Below are 14,021 nucleotides of genomic sequence, written 5' to 3' on the forward strand. Positions count from 1 at the left end.
AATGGACCTCGTCTGATTATAAAATTCTATTAAAACAAATGTGATTCTCTCACCAGACAGATAAAATCTATGGAGGTCCCAATCGGAAAGATCTGCGATGGACGCTTGCATATGCTTATTTAAAGATTTGTCATCTACAGAATTGTTATGCTAATATTTCTCTATTAGTAATTTGTTGTCTACTTAAATAAGATTAAGAATAGTCTTTTTTTTGGCTGCCACTGAGGCACTGACCAATCGTTATAACTTATAACTTATAAGAAGATGATAACCCATCTAATAAACTAAGGGGAATATCCATTATTCAAGGGTTGTTTGAATAGTTTTTATTTTTCAAATGATAGCATAACTTTTGTGGTTAAAGGAAGTATTCCTTATTTATAATAGAAATCCCATTACCTACCTACTCTCCTAGGTTTTGATTCTTCATAATTTAATTTTCATTATGTTTTCACTTTCTTATAGATTACTCATTCGACCAAGAAAATGAAATCTGAGTAAAGCCAATCCAGTCGTATGTAGAGAAAATGGTCCCACGCCATTCAATTCAAATCATTGACTAACAGAAGAATTATGAAATGTACATCAATATCGATCGAGTTGTCTCGATATTACTTTCCCCCAGTTGTCTCTCAATGCTATTTATACAAAAACAAAGGCATTAATTGCATATTTATTAAAGGATATTTATAATGATCCACTTCAAAATGGCATAACTTAGGCCTATTTATTTGGTCGTAATACAAACACGACACATAAATCAAAAAACCAAAGAGACGTTTAACTCTTTTATAGTAAGAAAGTAAGATTTATACAGTGTAAAATAACATAATAAATTACGTGAAAAGAAGACTAATACTATTTGATATTAACCAATTGAAGTGTTGACTTCTTTTATGACTGTGCCGAGAAGAGGAGCAAGACTCTTCCCATACTTGATACTTCATAGAAAAAGGCCCAAAACCTTGCCAATCACGATCTCATTTCGCCTTGGAAGCGCTTACCGTTATTGGGCCTTTACCATTATTACATAAGGCCCAGTAAAATGCTCCACGCCCACAATCTCATAGTAATTTATAGTTTACCATTACGTCCACAAAACACCGTCGTGCTACGCGGCGAGCAAACATTTCGGATTTGGGACACGTGGTGCACATCCCCTCGTCGCAGTAACCGAAATCTCGGCAAACCCGCACTGACGAACGAAATATCGCGAGAAGAACGAGAAAGACTCTTCCCATACTTGATACTTCATACGTGGCGGGATCGTAGTACGAGATCCAAGTCTTATAGTACGTCACCATTGCGTTGTAAGCCCCTGATACAGTGATACTGCGCCTGGACTGGTACCAAACGCCAAACGGAGCTCATAAGACGACGGCTCTGTAAGATTTTCGAACTCACGTCTAAGGGTAACAGTAAACGTAACGGAGCCACGAAAGTCGCTGTGTTCTCCATCAACCGTATGGTAACGGCTGACCAGTTTTGTTAACGTACTACATGACCAAACCTTTGTTGTCAAGAACCATACTGTACGGTACGGACCGTCAGATCCGCTGAGTGTTAGGTGCTGGCCAATGAGGAGTGTGTCGGTGGGATGGTCAAAGTTCTGCCAGACTAGCTGGGCGTTTTCAGTCGTGGACCACAATGTTTCCGCTAGTTTTATATTTCTAACGTTGGCTGTCTCCGTTTGAAAAGTCAAAAAGTTTAAATTTGCAACGTGGCTTCTATTCAAAGAAATTGGCGCTCGATCTAGAGAGGGAGGGAGTGATAGTGACTTGCGTTTGGATTTTTCGGATATTTTTCTTTAGTTTTAGTTTTGCTATTAAGTGAATTACATGATTTACATGCAAAAATCTATACAAAAGAATTCAGGAAATCTGCGGTCTTTTAGTATTAGCTAAAATTTGAATAAGATATATTTCAGGCATTCAGGCATGAGGCAACTGGCAACGTATTTAAAAAATAAAAGAATTTGGGTATACAAATTATAGGTTCGTTATGCATAGATGTTGAGACAACCGGACAAGGCAACGTTCTTGGGTCCTAGGTAGGGGCTCAAGTTTTCACTGAAAAACTTTTCAGTTTACGTACACGCGTTTGTATACTATTCCTCTGGCCTCTAGGTGTGTATGATTGATAAGCTTACATGTGCTTTCATGTATAAATGCTGAAAAAATATCAACATTACCAAAAATATTCAATGGGTTACCACCATTAAATATCATCGATTTGAAAGATATGATCTATAATGGGAACGAGTATCTAACATCATTGTAGAAAACGGATATGCTATGATTCTCTTTTATCCTGCACTAATATAATTACACTTTTAGAAATTGTTAAGAAAATAAATAAAAAATCAATCCTATATTCAAAAGTTTTCTAAACTGTACTAATCCATAAATACCCGTGGTTAGAGACTAAATATAGGACCATAGATTGAAGTAGTGGTTCCAGTTTTGAGTAAGATGGAATATCATAGGTGAAAAAAATATCATGGATAACAAGATCTCGATGAGACGTACAAATCATTTATTGACCAACATATGCGCATTGCATTCATGTAGAACATATTTACCGTAGAATAGATGTAGAGATTGTAAGATTTGCAACCTTGAGATCAATTACCACGACAACATTAACAAAAGTTATTTAAATAAAAAAATTACTTTCCCTATGTCAAAGAAAATATATTTTGATCAAAGTTCAAAAGTAAGCACAAACAAGGGATTTTGACGTTGGCTTTAACAAAAGCGTAAAAAAGGCTCACCAATCTGAAGAACATCAAACTTTTATATAATCTAAATGAGTGCTTCACGTAGTATATTTACTATATCATACTTAATAAGGACCGGGCATATCACGCTTTGTGTATACTAAAACAAAAACAGTGAATCATTACAAACACACCGATTATTCGTTACTAAATCTCTGAGAATTCAAGTTGGTTTCGGTTATCAAATCGGGCTAATATTTGATGTAAGCAACAGAAGAAGTGTTGGAATCTTTGATAAGTGTACCAAGAAGAGGAGCGATCAAACATTTCTTGTCCTTCTCCTTGTAGAAGTAACCCAAACACTTGCAATCACGATCACACTTGGCCTTGCAGTCGCCTACAGAAATCGGGCCTTGTCCACCGTTAACATACGGCCCAGTAAAATGTTCAACGCCAACAATCTTGTAGTAGTTTACAGTTTTACCCTTACCACCGCTGCAAAATTGCGTCGTTTTAGGTGCCGCGCATTTATCACTCCAAGCTAACAGACCTTTCGGTGTAGGGCATCCGACGCACATTCCACGATTGCAATATCCGAAATCGCCACAAAACGTCGGCAAGCCACATTGACGGACGAAGTAGGTGGAGAAGAAAGCAAATGACTCTTCCCATTCAAGATACGTCGCGGCTGGGAAATACGAGAAGGCCTTGAGGCTACCGTCGTATCCAAGTCTTAGATACGAAATCGTTCCGTTGTAGTTGATTTTGTTTAGGTTTAAAGTTCCTCCGCCGCTTCCGATTGGTCTGACTTGGAGTAACCGGCGGTTATTACCCGGGTTGGTAGCGGGTTGCGGTGCGGGTTCGAGGAGAAGCTCGTAAGCTGACGGCTCCGTTAAGTTATCGAACTCTCGTGTAACGGCGAAAGTGACGGTGCCGCGGAAATCGTGATCCGGCCATCCGCCGTAAACTAACGGCGTACCGGTTTTGTTAACGTACATGGTTAAACCTTTGTTATCAAGAACCATACTATACGGACCATCTGAGCCGTTAGCGGCAGATGTACGGCTGACGAGTTTGTTAACTCCGTTGACTTTGAGAGATTGGCCGACGAGGAGTGTGTCGGTTGGGTGATCGAAGCTCTGCCAAACGAATTTGCCGTTTTTGTCGTGTAGCACCATGTTTCCGTTGGGCAAGATTCGGAACCCGGTGACGCCTTTGTTAGCTGTGTTAGTCTGCCACTTGACTTGGCCGTTTAACTCAGCGAGTACGAGGTTGCCGTCGCGACCGAGTGAGAGCGTGGAGTTGTCTCCGACGGGGTTGTTGCGATTGGCGTCCCAGATCCAACGAGTGAAACTCATGTCACGCCTGGTTCCGACTCGGAGAGCTAACACGTAGGCGCTAGGAGTAGTATTGTAAAACATGAGCTGGAAAGGAAATGTGAAGAAGCTCTGATTCGGTGAGTCGAGGAATCGGTAGCTCGCGTCGTACTCGGTTATATATGGAGCGTAGGCTGGTTCGTTGAGGACTCTGAATTGTTTCTCGGGAGGGACTTGGGCCATGACCACGGAAACAGAGGAAATGGCAAGTGCCGTGATTAGTAAGATATTAATCCGAAGCATGATTTATGATTATGTCTTTTTTTCTCCAGGATTGAGTAATGGAGGGAGATGATTGTCTAAAAATTGTATTTTTTGGTTGTATATATAACATCTTGGGCTGTACTCGTTTGAAAAGTCCCAAGCTGCAAACTGTGACTTGTCAACCAAATCAGACTAATCAGTGCTCTGCAAGAGGACCAATTGCTCATTTATGATTTATTGATTTGGATAAGATTACTCTACTGAGATTATTCGAATATTCTCGTTAATACAATAAAGTTTCGAGCAAATCATTGAATTTTTGTTCTGTTTTTTTTTTTTTTTGTTTTTAAAACAAATCACTGATTATATGTTGTTAAATTGTTTTGTCTCATATGCATATCAAAAAAAATAATAATAATAGAATGATCCAATATTTGAATATTAACTTTACATGCAAAACTTCTCGAATCCGTTTCTCAAATTTTCCGTCCTGTATTTGATTGAATATAGTCAATATACGTCATGTAGTAATTTATGTATCGTTCTAAACTACACATTCCCAACCTTTATTCGATACCCTCAATGCATTGTAGTGCTGTATGATATAAAATCCTTTTTCATCCGAGATAATAATGCTAGCAGATATATAAGAACACAAATTTCCCCAGCTCTTAGCAGTTAGAAAAATCTAAAAGGTTTTTTTGTTTACAGAAAAATATATATATAAAAAAACTAGTCTTGATCGTGATGAATGTATATTATGTATTGCAGTAGGGTAAGCTTTGTTTTCTTCTAATGTAATAATGCTAATGAATAGTGTAATTTCGATAAGAAAAAAAGACCACAAAACTTGTCAAAAAAATTACTACCAAGTACCAATGGACGTTTCCCAGATGGCTTGTCCAACAACAAAATAAATAATAGGACATTTATTGAGTTGGAGAAGCAATGTGATAGTATATATTTAGCTATCTAAGAGGACCACTAAACTACAAAACTCTCGTTCTTAAAGCTTCAGATAGTATTTTGATGATCAAAGGTATTATGCAGATGGTATATAAAGCCAATTGCTTGCAGTATATAGAAAGGTGATACAATTATTAAACACGGTGAATCTTTACAAGCTCACCCATTATTCTTTAAATCTCTAAGATTTCACACTGAATTCAGTAAATAAATATAGCGGTAAAACACTAGTATTTGATGTAAGCAACAGAAGAAGCGTTGGTGTCTTTGATGAGTGTACCAAGAAGAGGAGCAAGCAAACACTTCTTGTCTTTCTCCTTGTAGAAGTAACCCAAACACTTGCAATCACCATCGCACTTTGCCTTGCAATCATTTACCGAAGTTGGGCCGTGTCCGTCATTTACATACGGCCCAGTAAAATGCTCAACACCGACAATCTTGTAATAATTGACGGTTTTACCCTTGCCTCCGCCGCAAAACTGCGTCGTTTTGGGTGGTGCGCATTCGTCACTCCATCCGAGTAAGCCGTTGGGTGTAGGGCACGCGACGCACATTCCACGATCGCAGTAACCGTAATCGCCGCAAAACGACGGTAAGCCACATTGACGGACGAAGTAAGTGGAGAAGAACGAGAAACTCTCTTCCCATTTGAGATACGTAGCGGCTGGGAAATACGAGTAAGCCTTGAGACTCCCGTCAGATCCGAGTCTTAGATACGAGATCGTTCCGTTGTAATTGATTTTGTTTAAGTTCAAAGTTCCTCCGCCGCTTCCGATTGGTCTGACTTGGAGTAACCGGCGGTTATTACCCGGGTTGGTAGCGGGTTGCGGTGCGGGTTCGAGGAGAAGCTCGTAAGCTGACGGCTCCGTTAAGTTATCGAACTCTCGTGTAACGGCGAAAGTGACGGTGCCGCGGAAATCGTGATCTGGCCATCCGCCGTAAACCAACGGCGTACCGGTTTTGTTAACGTACATGGTTAAACCTTTGGTATCAAGCACCATGCTGTACGGACCATCTGAGCCGTCCACGTCAGATGTTCGGCTGACGAGTTTGTTGACTGCGTTGACTTTTAGGGACTGGCCGTTGAGGAGTGTGTCGGTTGGGTGATCGAAGCTCTGCCAGACGAATTTGCCGTTTTTGTCGTGTAGCACCATGTTTCCGTTGGGCAGGATTCGGAACCCTGTGACGCCTTTGTTAGCTGTGTTAGTCTGCCACTTGACTCGTCCGTCTGCTTCAGCGAGGACGAGGTTTCCGTTGCGACCGAGTGAGAGCGTTGCGTTTTCTCCGACGGGACTGTTCCGGTTGGCGTCCCAGATCCAGCGCATGAGAGACTCGTCGCGCCTGAGTCCGACTCGGAGAGCTAAGACATAGGCGCTAGGGGTAGTATTGTAAAACAAGAGCTGGAATGGTGACGTGAAGAAGCTCTGGTTTGATGATTCGATGAAGCGGTAACTGGCGTCGTACTCGGTGATGTATTCGCCGAACTCGCCATCGTTGACGAATCTGAATTGTTTCTCTGGAGGGACTTGAGCTATAACCACTGAAACAGTGGCAATGGCAAGTGCTAAAGTTAATAAGATATGGAATCGTGACATGATTTTGTTTTTTGAGTACGAAGGAGTTAGATCAGATGATATTTGTTAGAAGATTTATATCTTGTGGGTGGTATTTATAAGTTTTTCGTTTTGTTGCGTTATTGATTGGCTGTATTTGTTTGAAAAGTCAAAGTTGTTAACAGCGACTTGACTACATATTAAACAAATTGGTGGTGCTGTACAATGGGGGCTGATTGCGATTTATTATTATTTGGATAAGCTTTGTCTAGTGCAGATTTTCGCATATTCGTTCGTCATATACAGTACTATATAGTATATATATATATATTGTCTTATGTAGAATGATTAACTTATTTCTTTTTACCTTATGAAATTTTCTTTGTACTATCGTTTTAGTAAACATCACGGCATCATCGTAGTACATATTAAAAACTGTGGGTTATGTTTATGACATCAAAAACTGTGGGTTTAGTTTTTGAAGAAAAACATCAAAGTTGTGATTTTTCTTTGATGCCATTGCGATATTACTTGGGGGTTTAGTCAAGATTTGGCGTTTCATTTTAAAATTTATGTACACGTATTCATGTACTGTATTGTATTCTTACGTGTGCACCAAATGAAAAACCAAACAATAATTGCTGAGAACCAATCACATATACTATGTATCGTTTTCTACGTTATCAATAATATCACGGCATCTTGGATTTACCAATCACATAACAAATAATTTTAAATGCTACGAAGTCTAATCGGAACAAGTAATGGAACCTCGAAACATCTAATAAGAAGCATAATTAGGTTTACACTTGGGTTTGCTCAAGAAAACAGCTTCAATACTAATGAAGTAAAACTCAACAAGCCCGGTTGGAAACGTATTAATTTGCTTGACAACTTCGTATATGTCTTCAGATGCCCGACAATGGGAACAAAAATCAAGCTTCATGAGACCTGGTGCATTCCATAAGACGTATTCGACAAGTTCCGTTTCAACAGAATCGAGTGATGTAGGCAGACACTTAGGCACATGTGACTTGGCAAACCGAAGAACGCTTTGGAAGCGCAAGCAGCCTGTATTTGGCTTCTCCCCAAAAAGGAAATTTAAGATTAAGCTCCTTGAGAACTGCTGCATTCCCCAAGATGTATTTGACAAGCTCAGTTTCGACCTCATCTCCACCCGAGCTGTATATCTCAACAATCTCGAGCGATGTTAGCAGACACTTAGGCACATCATGTGATCTTGAGGTGTCCATTTTATATAGGTAACCGCAAATCGACTACATATAGTGAACGACAAGAAAGGAAAAACGTAATGAGAATGCATAGTTTAGTTAAGTGATTGGGCAAAAAGAACTCAAGAGTTACTTGTAAAGATAAATTACCAACTGTAAAGATTTTAGGTTTGGACAACTTGCGAGCAAAGTTGCCAACAACTCTATAACTGAAACAGAGAAAAGAAATGAAACTTTCAAATGGGTCAAGTTAGAGAACTGAGGCAGTGGTTGGAGTTTCGAGTAAGCACACATGGCCTAGCAAAAACCAAGAAAAAAAAAAAAGAACATTAGTAATAAGTTCTCGAGACAAAGTATTTCAAGATGAATATATATTTACAAAATATACATACCTTAAGGGTAGAGCAACTGAGGCTAAGATTTTTGACCTTCGATATACAAGCCAGAAATGTACGTAATGTTTTCATCGTTGATGAGTTAAAATCGCTTTCGATGAAAGAAACGATATAAAAACACACTCTGATCGGAGAACATACAAGGTCTATAAACTGGTCGATTTCGAGACTCAGACGCTTAAGTGTGGGAGCATCAATCGCTACCCCAGTTATTTGACCAGACACGTTCAAATTTGTTTAAAAAATGCGTATACTCAAGCTACTTAGTGTCTGAGACCGCACTCGTAAAAATTCCACATTCCAAATTTCGTCAATGTTCAAATCTTGAAGAAGTGGGGAGGATGAGATAAGCCTTTCAAGAGCCGCATCACTCGAAAACCAAACCGATTTTAAATGCATTGTCTCGAGACGAGGTAGAGAAACGGAGTCAAAACTATGGATGCCTACAATGATCAGCTTCAAGTGTACCAATGTCTCACACATAGAAATGCTTCCCGGAAGCTTTATTATGGGACAACGATTATTGCTGTTATAAGAGTCCACTACATAAGCAATAAGCACAAGATGTTGAACTCCACGGGCAACCACTGAGTTGACACACTTGTCGATGAAATTGGATCCTTCAGTTTCATATTGCGTGACGCCAAATACCAACTTGAATTGGTTTATGAGTGGTTTCTTCTTATCCAAATCTAGAAACCTGTTGACGAAATCCTCTAACCCAATGTCTCTTAAGTCACCAAAGTAGAGGTCCAATCCAGGAACACGTTGCCAAAGAAATCTCCATCTCGTCGACAAGACACTGGTTCTAACAGAATCCCTCGTAGCAAGTTTTAAGAGTATCTGATGCAGCAAATCCTCAGGCAATTGACTTATCAAATCCATGTGATTTCAGTCCTTTGTGATCGTGACGCTTTTGTTTCGAGAGATCTCAGCAATATATTGACAACACAATAGAATACGATTAAGACGAGAAACGATGTGAACAGTACCAGCGGCGCGATACGATGACAGATAGCGACGAAGGAGACGAAACCGATCAGAGATTGTCGGGGGTAAAGTAATGATGACCGTGGTCCGTGGCCCGTGGCGACGCTTCTAACTTAGGGGTTTGTTTTATATCGATGCACTTCACCTCAATGGGCTCAAACAAATATTGATGGGCTCCACCTTAATCAAAAGCTAGTCAACTAAAAAGCGTTGAACCAAAAAAAAAATCAACTTAAGCAAGTGAAGTGACAACATCACGCATCACCCGAACAAAATCAAGTCAGATCAACTTCATTAGTATCATGATGTACAGATACATAAATTCCACTTTGCACCATCCAAACTCCTTTGCAAAGATACTTACTTCATCTCAAGCAGAAGTGATTACTATTTAATCCATAGAAAAAGGCAAAAACAGACAAGGGGAAAGAAAGCTGATCACATCTCCACGAAATATAGAGGTAACCAAAACAGAAAAAGACAAACAAAATAATCACCACAGACGTCAGAGAAATATAAAAAAATCCATCCCAGGATGCCAACAATTTTTTAAAAGGAGCATATATGCCTCCTTTACAGCGTCAACAGACCTATAAGGCTATAATGAAAGGAAGTAGTTTATATACAAAGAATAGATGTAGAACATTACTGTAATTGGGATCAAACGCTAAGAATAGATGTAGCTTTTGAAATACACCTAGTAACCTGAAATATCTACGATAAAGACTTAGTAACAGACTATAAGGCATAAGCAGAAAAGCCATAATCACTAGGAAGATGCGAAACATTACTGTTCCAGTACCAGAAAGTCCAGGTTTTTGAACACTTCCCGGTGGCACAGTCCAAAACTCAGGAAGCAAAACTTCGAAATGCACGAAGTATGTAAAAAGCAAACAGATCGCTGACAAATATCATCTTTCATCTAAGAGTGAGTACACATCACAGAAACAGAGTGGTGAAGAAAATCAGGGAAACTCAGACACAGGACAAATCATACCTCACCAGCTATAGCCAATCTTAAATAAAACAATCTGTATGTAGTAAAAGAGGTGTATGCGAAGTAACCAGAAACACAAAACTATATGCAATCAATCCATCCCTTCAAGAATTTCTCCAAAAAATAACAAAAGAGAAACATGAGCTAATTTTAGAACACCAAAGATTAATCAAAGGGAAAAGAAATAACAGCCAAAGAGGTGACAGGAAGCGACAACAGAAAGACATCCTTCAAGATAAACTGAGACAGAACAGGAGTACAGGACAGAGGAATTTGTGGTTGTACTACGAACATATATTCGAAAAGATGATAAAAAGATGTAGCAGATAAGAAACCTAAAAATATGATAGACAAGAAGAGATATTTACCAGAACAGACTCAATGCATCAAAGAGAGAATATTGGCTCAGAAATTAAAAGTTGGCAAAAGGGACAGAAAACCGCCAGAAGAGAAAGATCAATAAAAGCCATCACATTCGATCATCGCATCATCCACAATCTAAAAAATCAAAACGAGACGCAAAATAGAGAAAGAGCACCAATACAATTTAGAAACGTAGGGAAGAAAACAAATTTCAGAGAAGAACACCCCCTGAAGACCTGAATAAACCCTAGGATAGAGAAAACGCGTCACAAAGATCCATCAACGGTCGATAAAAGCATATTGCACAATCTGAAATAACAGAACGAGAAGTATATTGTATGAACAAAAGATGCCACAATGCAATTTAGAAACCATAAGCTAGAAAAAAAAAAAATAAATAAATTAGCAGAGAGCAATCAGAAGAGAAGAAAAAGTAATTCACAGAAGGGTAACAACCACAAGCAAAAGAAACCCACGAATCAAACTCCAGAGATGGAACCTCCAAAGAGAAAGAGGAGGAAATACCTGAATAAACCACATGTCCAACCTTGTAAATCAGAGGAGCCCAGATTCAATTAAGAATCCAAACTCTAGAAGAATGATTTAGAGTGACAACAATCTGTCGAAGCCATCACCTATCAATCGTAGGATCCTCTACAAATCTAAATCAATAACAAAAAAACACAAGTAAATAATATGTAGTTAGAAGAAAAAAACCACCGAATAAGCAAATAGAGATGCATTTAGAGATTTTGAGCAAGGAACATGTGAGAACGCCTGAATACGTGCATGGAGAAGAACTAATACGCGATGCTCAGATCAATAATATTCTTCCAAAACAACTGCAAGACGAAGAAAGAAACATAAAGAGCAAAACTAAAAAAAGTTAAAAGACGTGTTAAGAGGAAGAACAAAACCCCCTGAAGATGTAGCACAGAGAAAAGCGTGTCCATCAAAGCCATCACCGGTCGATAAAAGCATTATTCAAAAGCTGAAATAACAAAAACGACAAGTAAATAACATGAAGAAAAAACCACGAAACCAAAGTGAAAATTCAGAAACAAATAATAGAGATGTGTTTAGAGCAAGGAACCCATGAGAATGCCTGAAGACAATCAGTCAAAGCCATCACCGATCAATCGTAGGATCCACCACAAGTCTAAACCAACAAAACGAAAACAACAAGTAAATAACATGGAAGAAAAAACAACCGAACCAAAGTAAAAATTCAGAAGCAAAACGATATGCGTCTAGAGCAAAAAAGATGTAAAAATGCGAGCTAACCTGAAAGTTAAATTCAGAACTGATACGCAAATCCCACAATGCTTTCTTTTATCTCTTCGAACCTCCCACACAGTAATCTCGGTGCCTCAACGATCTGCATCAAAGAGAGACAGAGATATTTTACCACTTATACAGAAAAGAAAAGAAAAAATCGGTAGAGAGGAAGAAGACTACCTGAAGATGTAGCGCAGAGAAGACAAATTCCATCAGAACCATCACTGACCGTGCAAAGCATCCTCCACAATCTAAAGTAACAGATCCAAGAGACCAGTTAGTAACCTGTTGCTTTTTCTCTTATAGAACCTCGACTATCTATAACAAAAGAAAAGGTCTTAGGCTAAAGATGTCGATGTAAGCGTCACTAGGAAGATCAGCTACATTACTTTGAAACCTGAAAAATCCAATTTAAAAAAAAAAAAAAGATCACATCAAATCATGTTGAAAACTCCCTGATGGCACAGTCCAAAACTCAGGAAGCCATAATTCAAAGTCCAGTTAATGAAAACAATTAGGTAGAGGAACGCAAACCTGAATAAACCACATATAGGAGGAGTAAAAATCCAGAAGCGGGGGAGCACACATTCATATCATCTCTCATCTGAATGTGTGTACACAAGAAACAGAGGACCAACATTAGCCAATATTAAATAAAACAATCGGTAGACCAAAAGGTGTATAGATATATATGCGAAGTAACCTGAAAGTTTAACTGAGAAATCATACGCACTGCCGCAATGTTTTCATTCTCTTCGAATCTCCCACTTAGTAATTCCACGATCTACATCAAAGAGAGTTAGATATGTTTCCTTCACTTATATAGAAAGAAAAAACAAAGTTGGTTAAGAGGAAGAAGACTACCTGAAGATGTAGCGCAGAGAAGACAAATCAGCGACCGATCAAAGCATCCTCTTCCACAATCTAAAATAACAGAGCAAAGAGGTAAAAATCGCATGAACATAATAATAAGCCTTGAATGATTCAATTTAGAAACCAAAACCCTAGAAGAATAACATGAATCAGTAAAAGCCATTACCGATCAAAAGATCCTCCAAAACCCCTATAGACGTTGGCACAGAGAAGAAGCGAAGCAAGCGCGTCCATCAAAGCCATCACAATTCGAAAAAGACATCATCCAAAACCTGAAATAATAGAACGACAACAAGTAAACCAGATGAACATTAAAAAGAAGCCTTGAACAATACAATTTAATTAGAAACCAAACCCTAGAAGAGAAACGATCTGTCAAAACCACCACCGATCAGTCGTAGGATCCTCCACCACAAATCTAAATCAACTAAACAAAAGGGACAAAGTAAATAAACATATAATTAGAGAAAAAGCATCGATCCAATTTAGAAACCCAAAGTGAAAATTCAGAAGCGATAACGAAATAGAGAATACGAGTTACAAGAAGAAGAAGAAGAAGAAGAGCGAAGAGCGAAGAGGTGAAAAATCGAGGCATGAACGTAATAAAAAGCTACCGATGCAATGCAATTGAGAAAGGCGAAACCCTAGAAAAATTCACAAGTAGGAACGAAGGAGATGTTCGATTTGAAAGCAAAATCAGAGACGCGTCATCGGGTTTAGAAGAATATCACACCTGCTTACAGACGCAGCAGTAACAGAGAGAAACAACAACAGCAAACAAAAAAAAGAAGATGAAGATGTACATGTGGTTTGAGTGGAGCGATTTATATATAGATAAGGTATACGACGGTCAGGATTTGATTACCTATTTCCTATTTTTTTAACCGTTAGATTCATCTATCTATTTCACTATTTTTCTTTTCCTATTAATCTATTAGATTTTTTGCTATTTCCTTTTTTGTTATAGTGGCCGGCCCAACTAGAAGATAATTTCAAAAATGTTTGGGCCTTCTATCCGAATCTTTTCACACTCGTATTTTAGACGGTCCAGATTAAATTTACAATGTCGGTAGTC

At 38.7% G+C, this 14,021-nt stretch overlaps 2 protein-coding genes and 2 pseudogenes across 3 annotated transcripts; all 4 read right to left on the bottom strand.

Annotated features, from left to right (window-relative positions):
* Nucleotides 1-868: 868 nt before the first annotated feature.
* LOC147941882 (EP1-like glycoprotein 1 pseudogene) lies at nucleotides 869-2,228 on the bottom strand (annotated as a pseudogene).
* A 550-nt stretch (nucleotides 2,229-2,778) lies between these two features.
* Nucleotides 2,779-4,494, bottom strand: LOC104703217 (EP1-like glycoprotein 1). Its single transcript, XM_010419188.2, has one exon. The coding sequence runs from the start codon at nucleotides 4,336-4,338 to the stop codon at nucleotides 2,971-2,973; it is 1,368 nt and encodes a 455-aa protein (XP_010417490.1). The 5' UTR covers nucleotides 4,339-4,494; the 3' UTR covers nucleotides 2,779-2,970.
* Nucleotides 4,495-5,350: 856 nt separating this feature from the next.
* LOC104703218 (EP1-like glycoprotein 2) lies at nucleotides 5,351-7,100 on the bottom strand. The gene has a single exon (XM_010419189.2). The coding sequence runs from the start codon at nucleotides 6,858-6,860 to the stop codon at nucleotides 5,493-5,495; it is 1,368 nt and encodes a 455-aa protein (XP_010417491.1). The 5' UTR covers nucleotides 6,861-7,100; the 3' UTR covers nucleotides 5,351-5,492.
* Nucleotides 7,101-7,580: 480 nt separating this feature from the next.
* Nucleotides 7,581-13,749, bottom strand: LOC104703219 (putative F-box/FBD/LRR-repeat protein At1g78840; annotated as a pseudogene). Its single transcript, XR_015561361.1, has 13 exons — nucleotides 13,680-13,749; nucleotides 13,302-13,373; nucleotides 13,113-13,218; nucleotides 12,938-12,997; nucleotides 12,777-12,857; nucleotides 12,608-12,677; nucleotides 12,254-12,324; nucleotides 12,080-12,173; nucleotides 11,889-11,954; nucleotides 11,321-11,786; nucleotides 8,443-11,104; nucleotides 8,201-8,347; nucleotides 7,581-8,095 (listed from the first exon to the last, which is right to left on the bottom strand). The product of XR_015561361.1 is annotated as a putative F-box/FBD/LRR-repeat protein At1g78840 (transcript).
* Nucleotides 13,750-14,021: the final 272 nt, after the last annotated feature.

This window comes from Camelina sativa, chromosome 7 (assembly GCF_030686135.1).
Source record: "Camelina sativa cultivar CO46 ecotype springtype chromosome 7, ASM3068613v1".
Taxonomy (NCBI): Eukaryota; Viridiplantae; Streptophyta; class Magnoliopsida; order Brassicales; family Brassicaceae; genus Camelina; species Camelina sativa.

What these genes read in the sequence shown, in the direction of transcription:
- LOC104703217 (XM_010419188.2), bottom strand. Translation starts at nt 4,338, where the DNA reads ATGCTTCGGATTAATATCTTACTAATCACGGCACTTGCCATTTCCTCT.
- LOC104703218 (XM_010419189.2), bottom strand. Translation starts at nt 6,860, where the DNA reads ATGTCACGATTCCATATCTTATTAACTTTAGCACTTGCCATTGCCACT.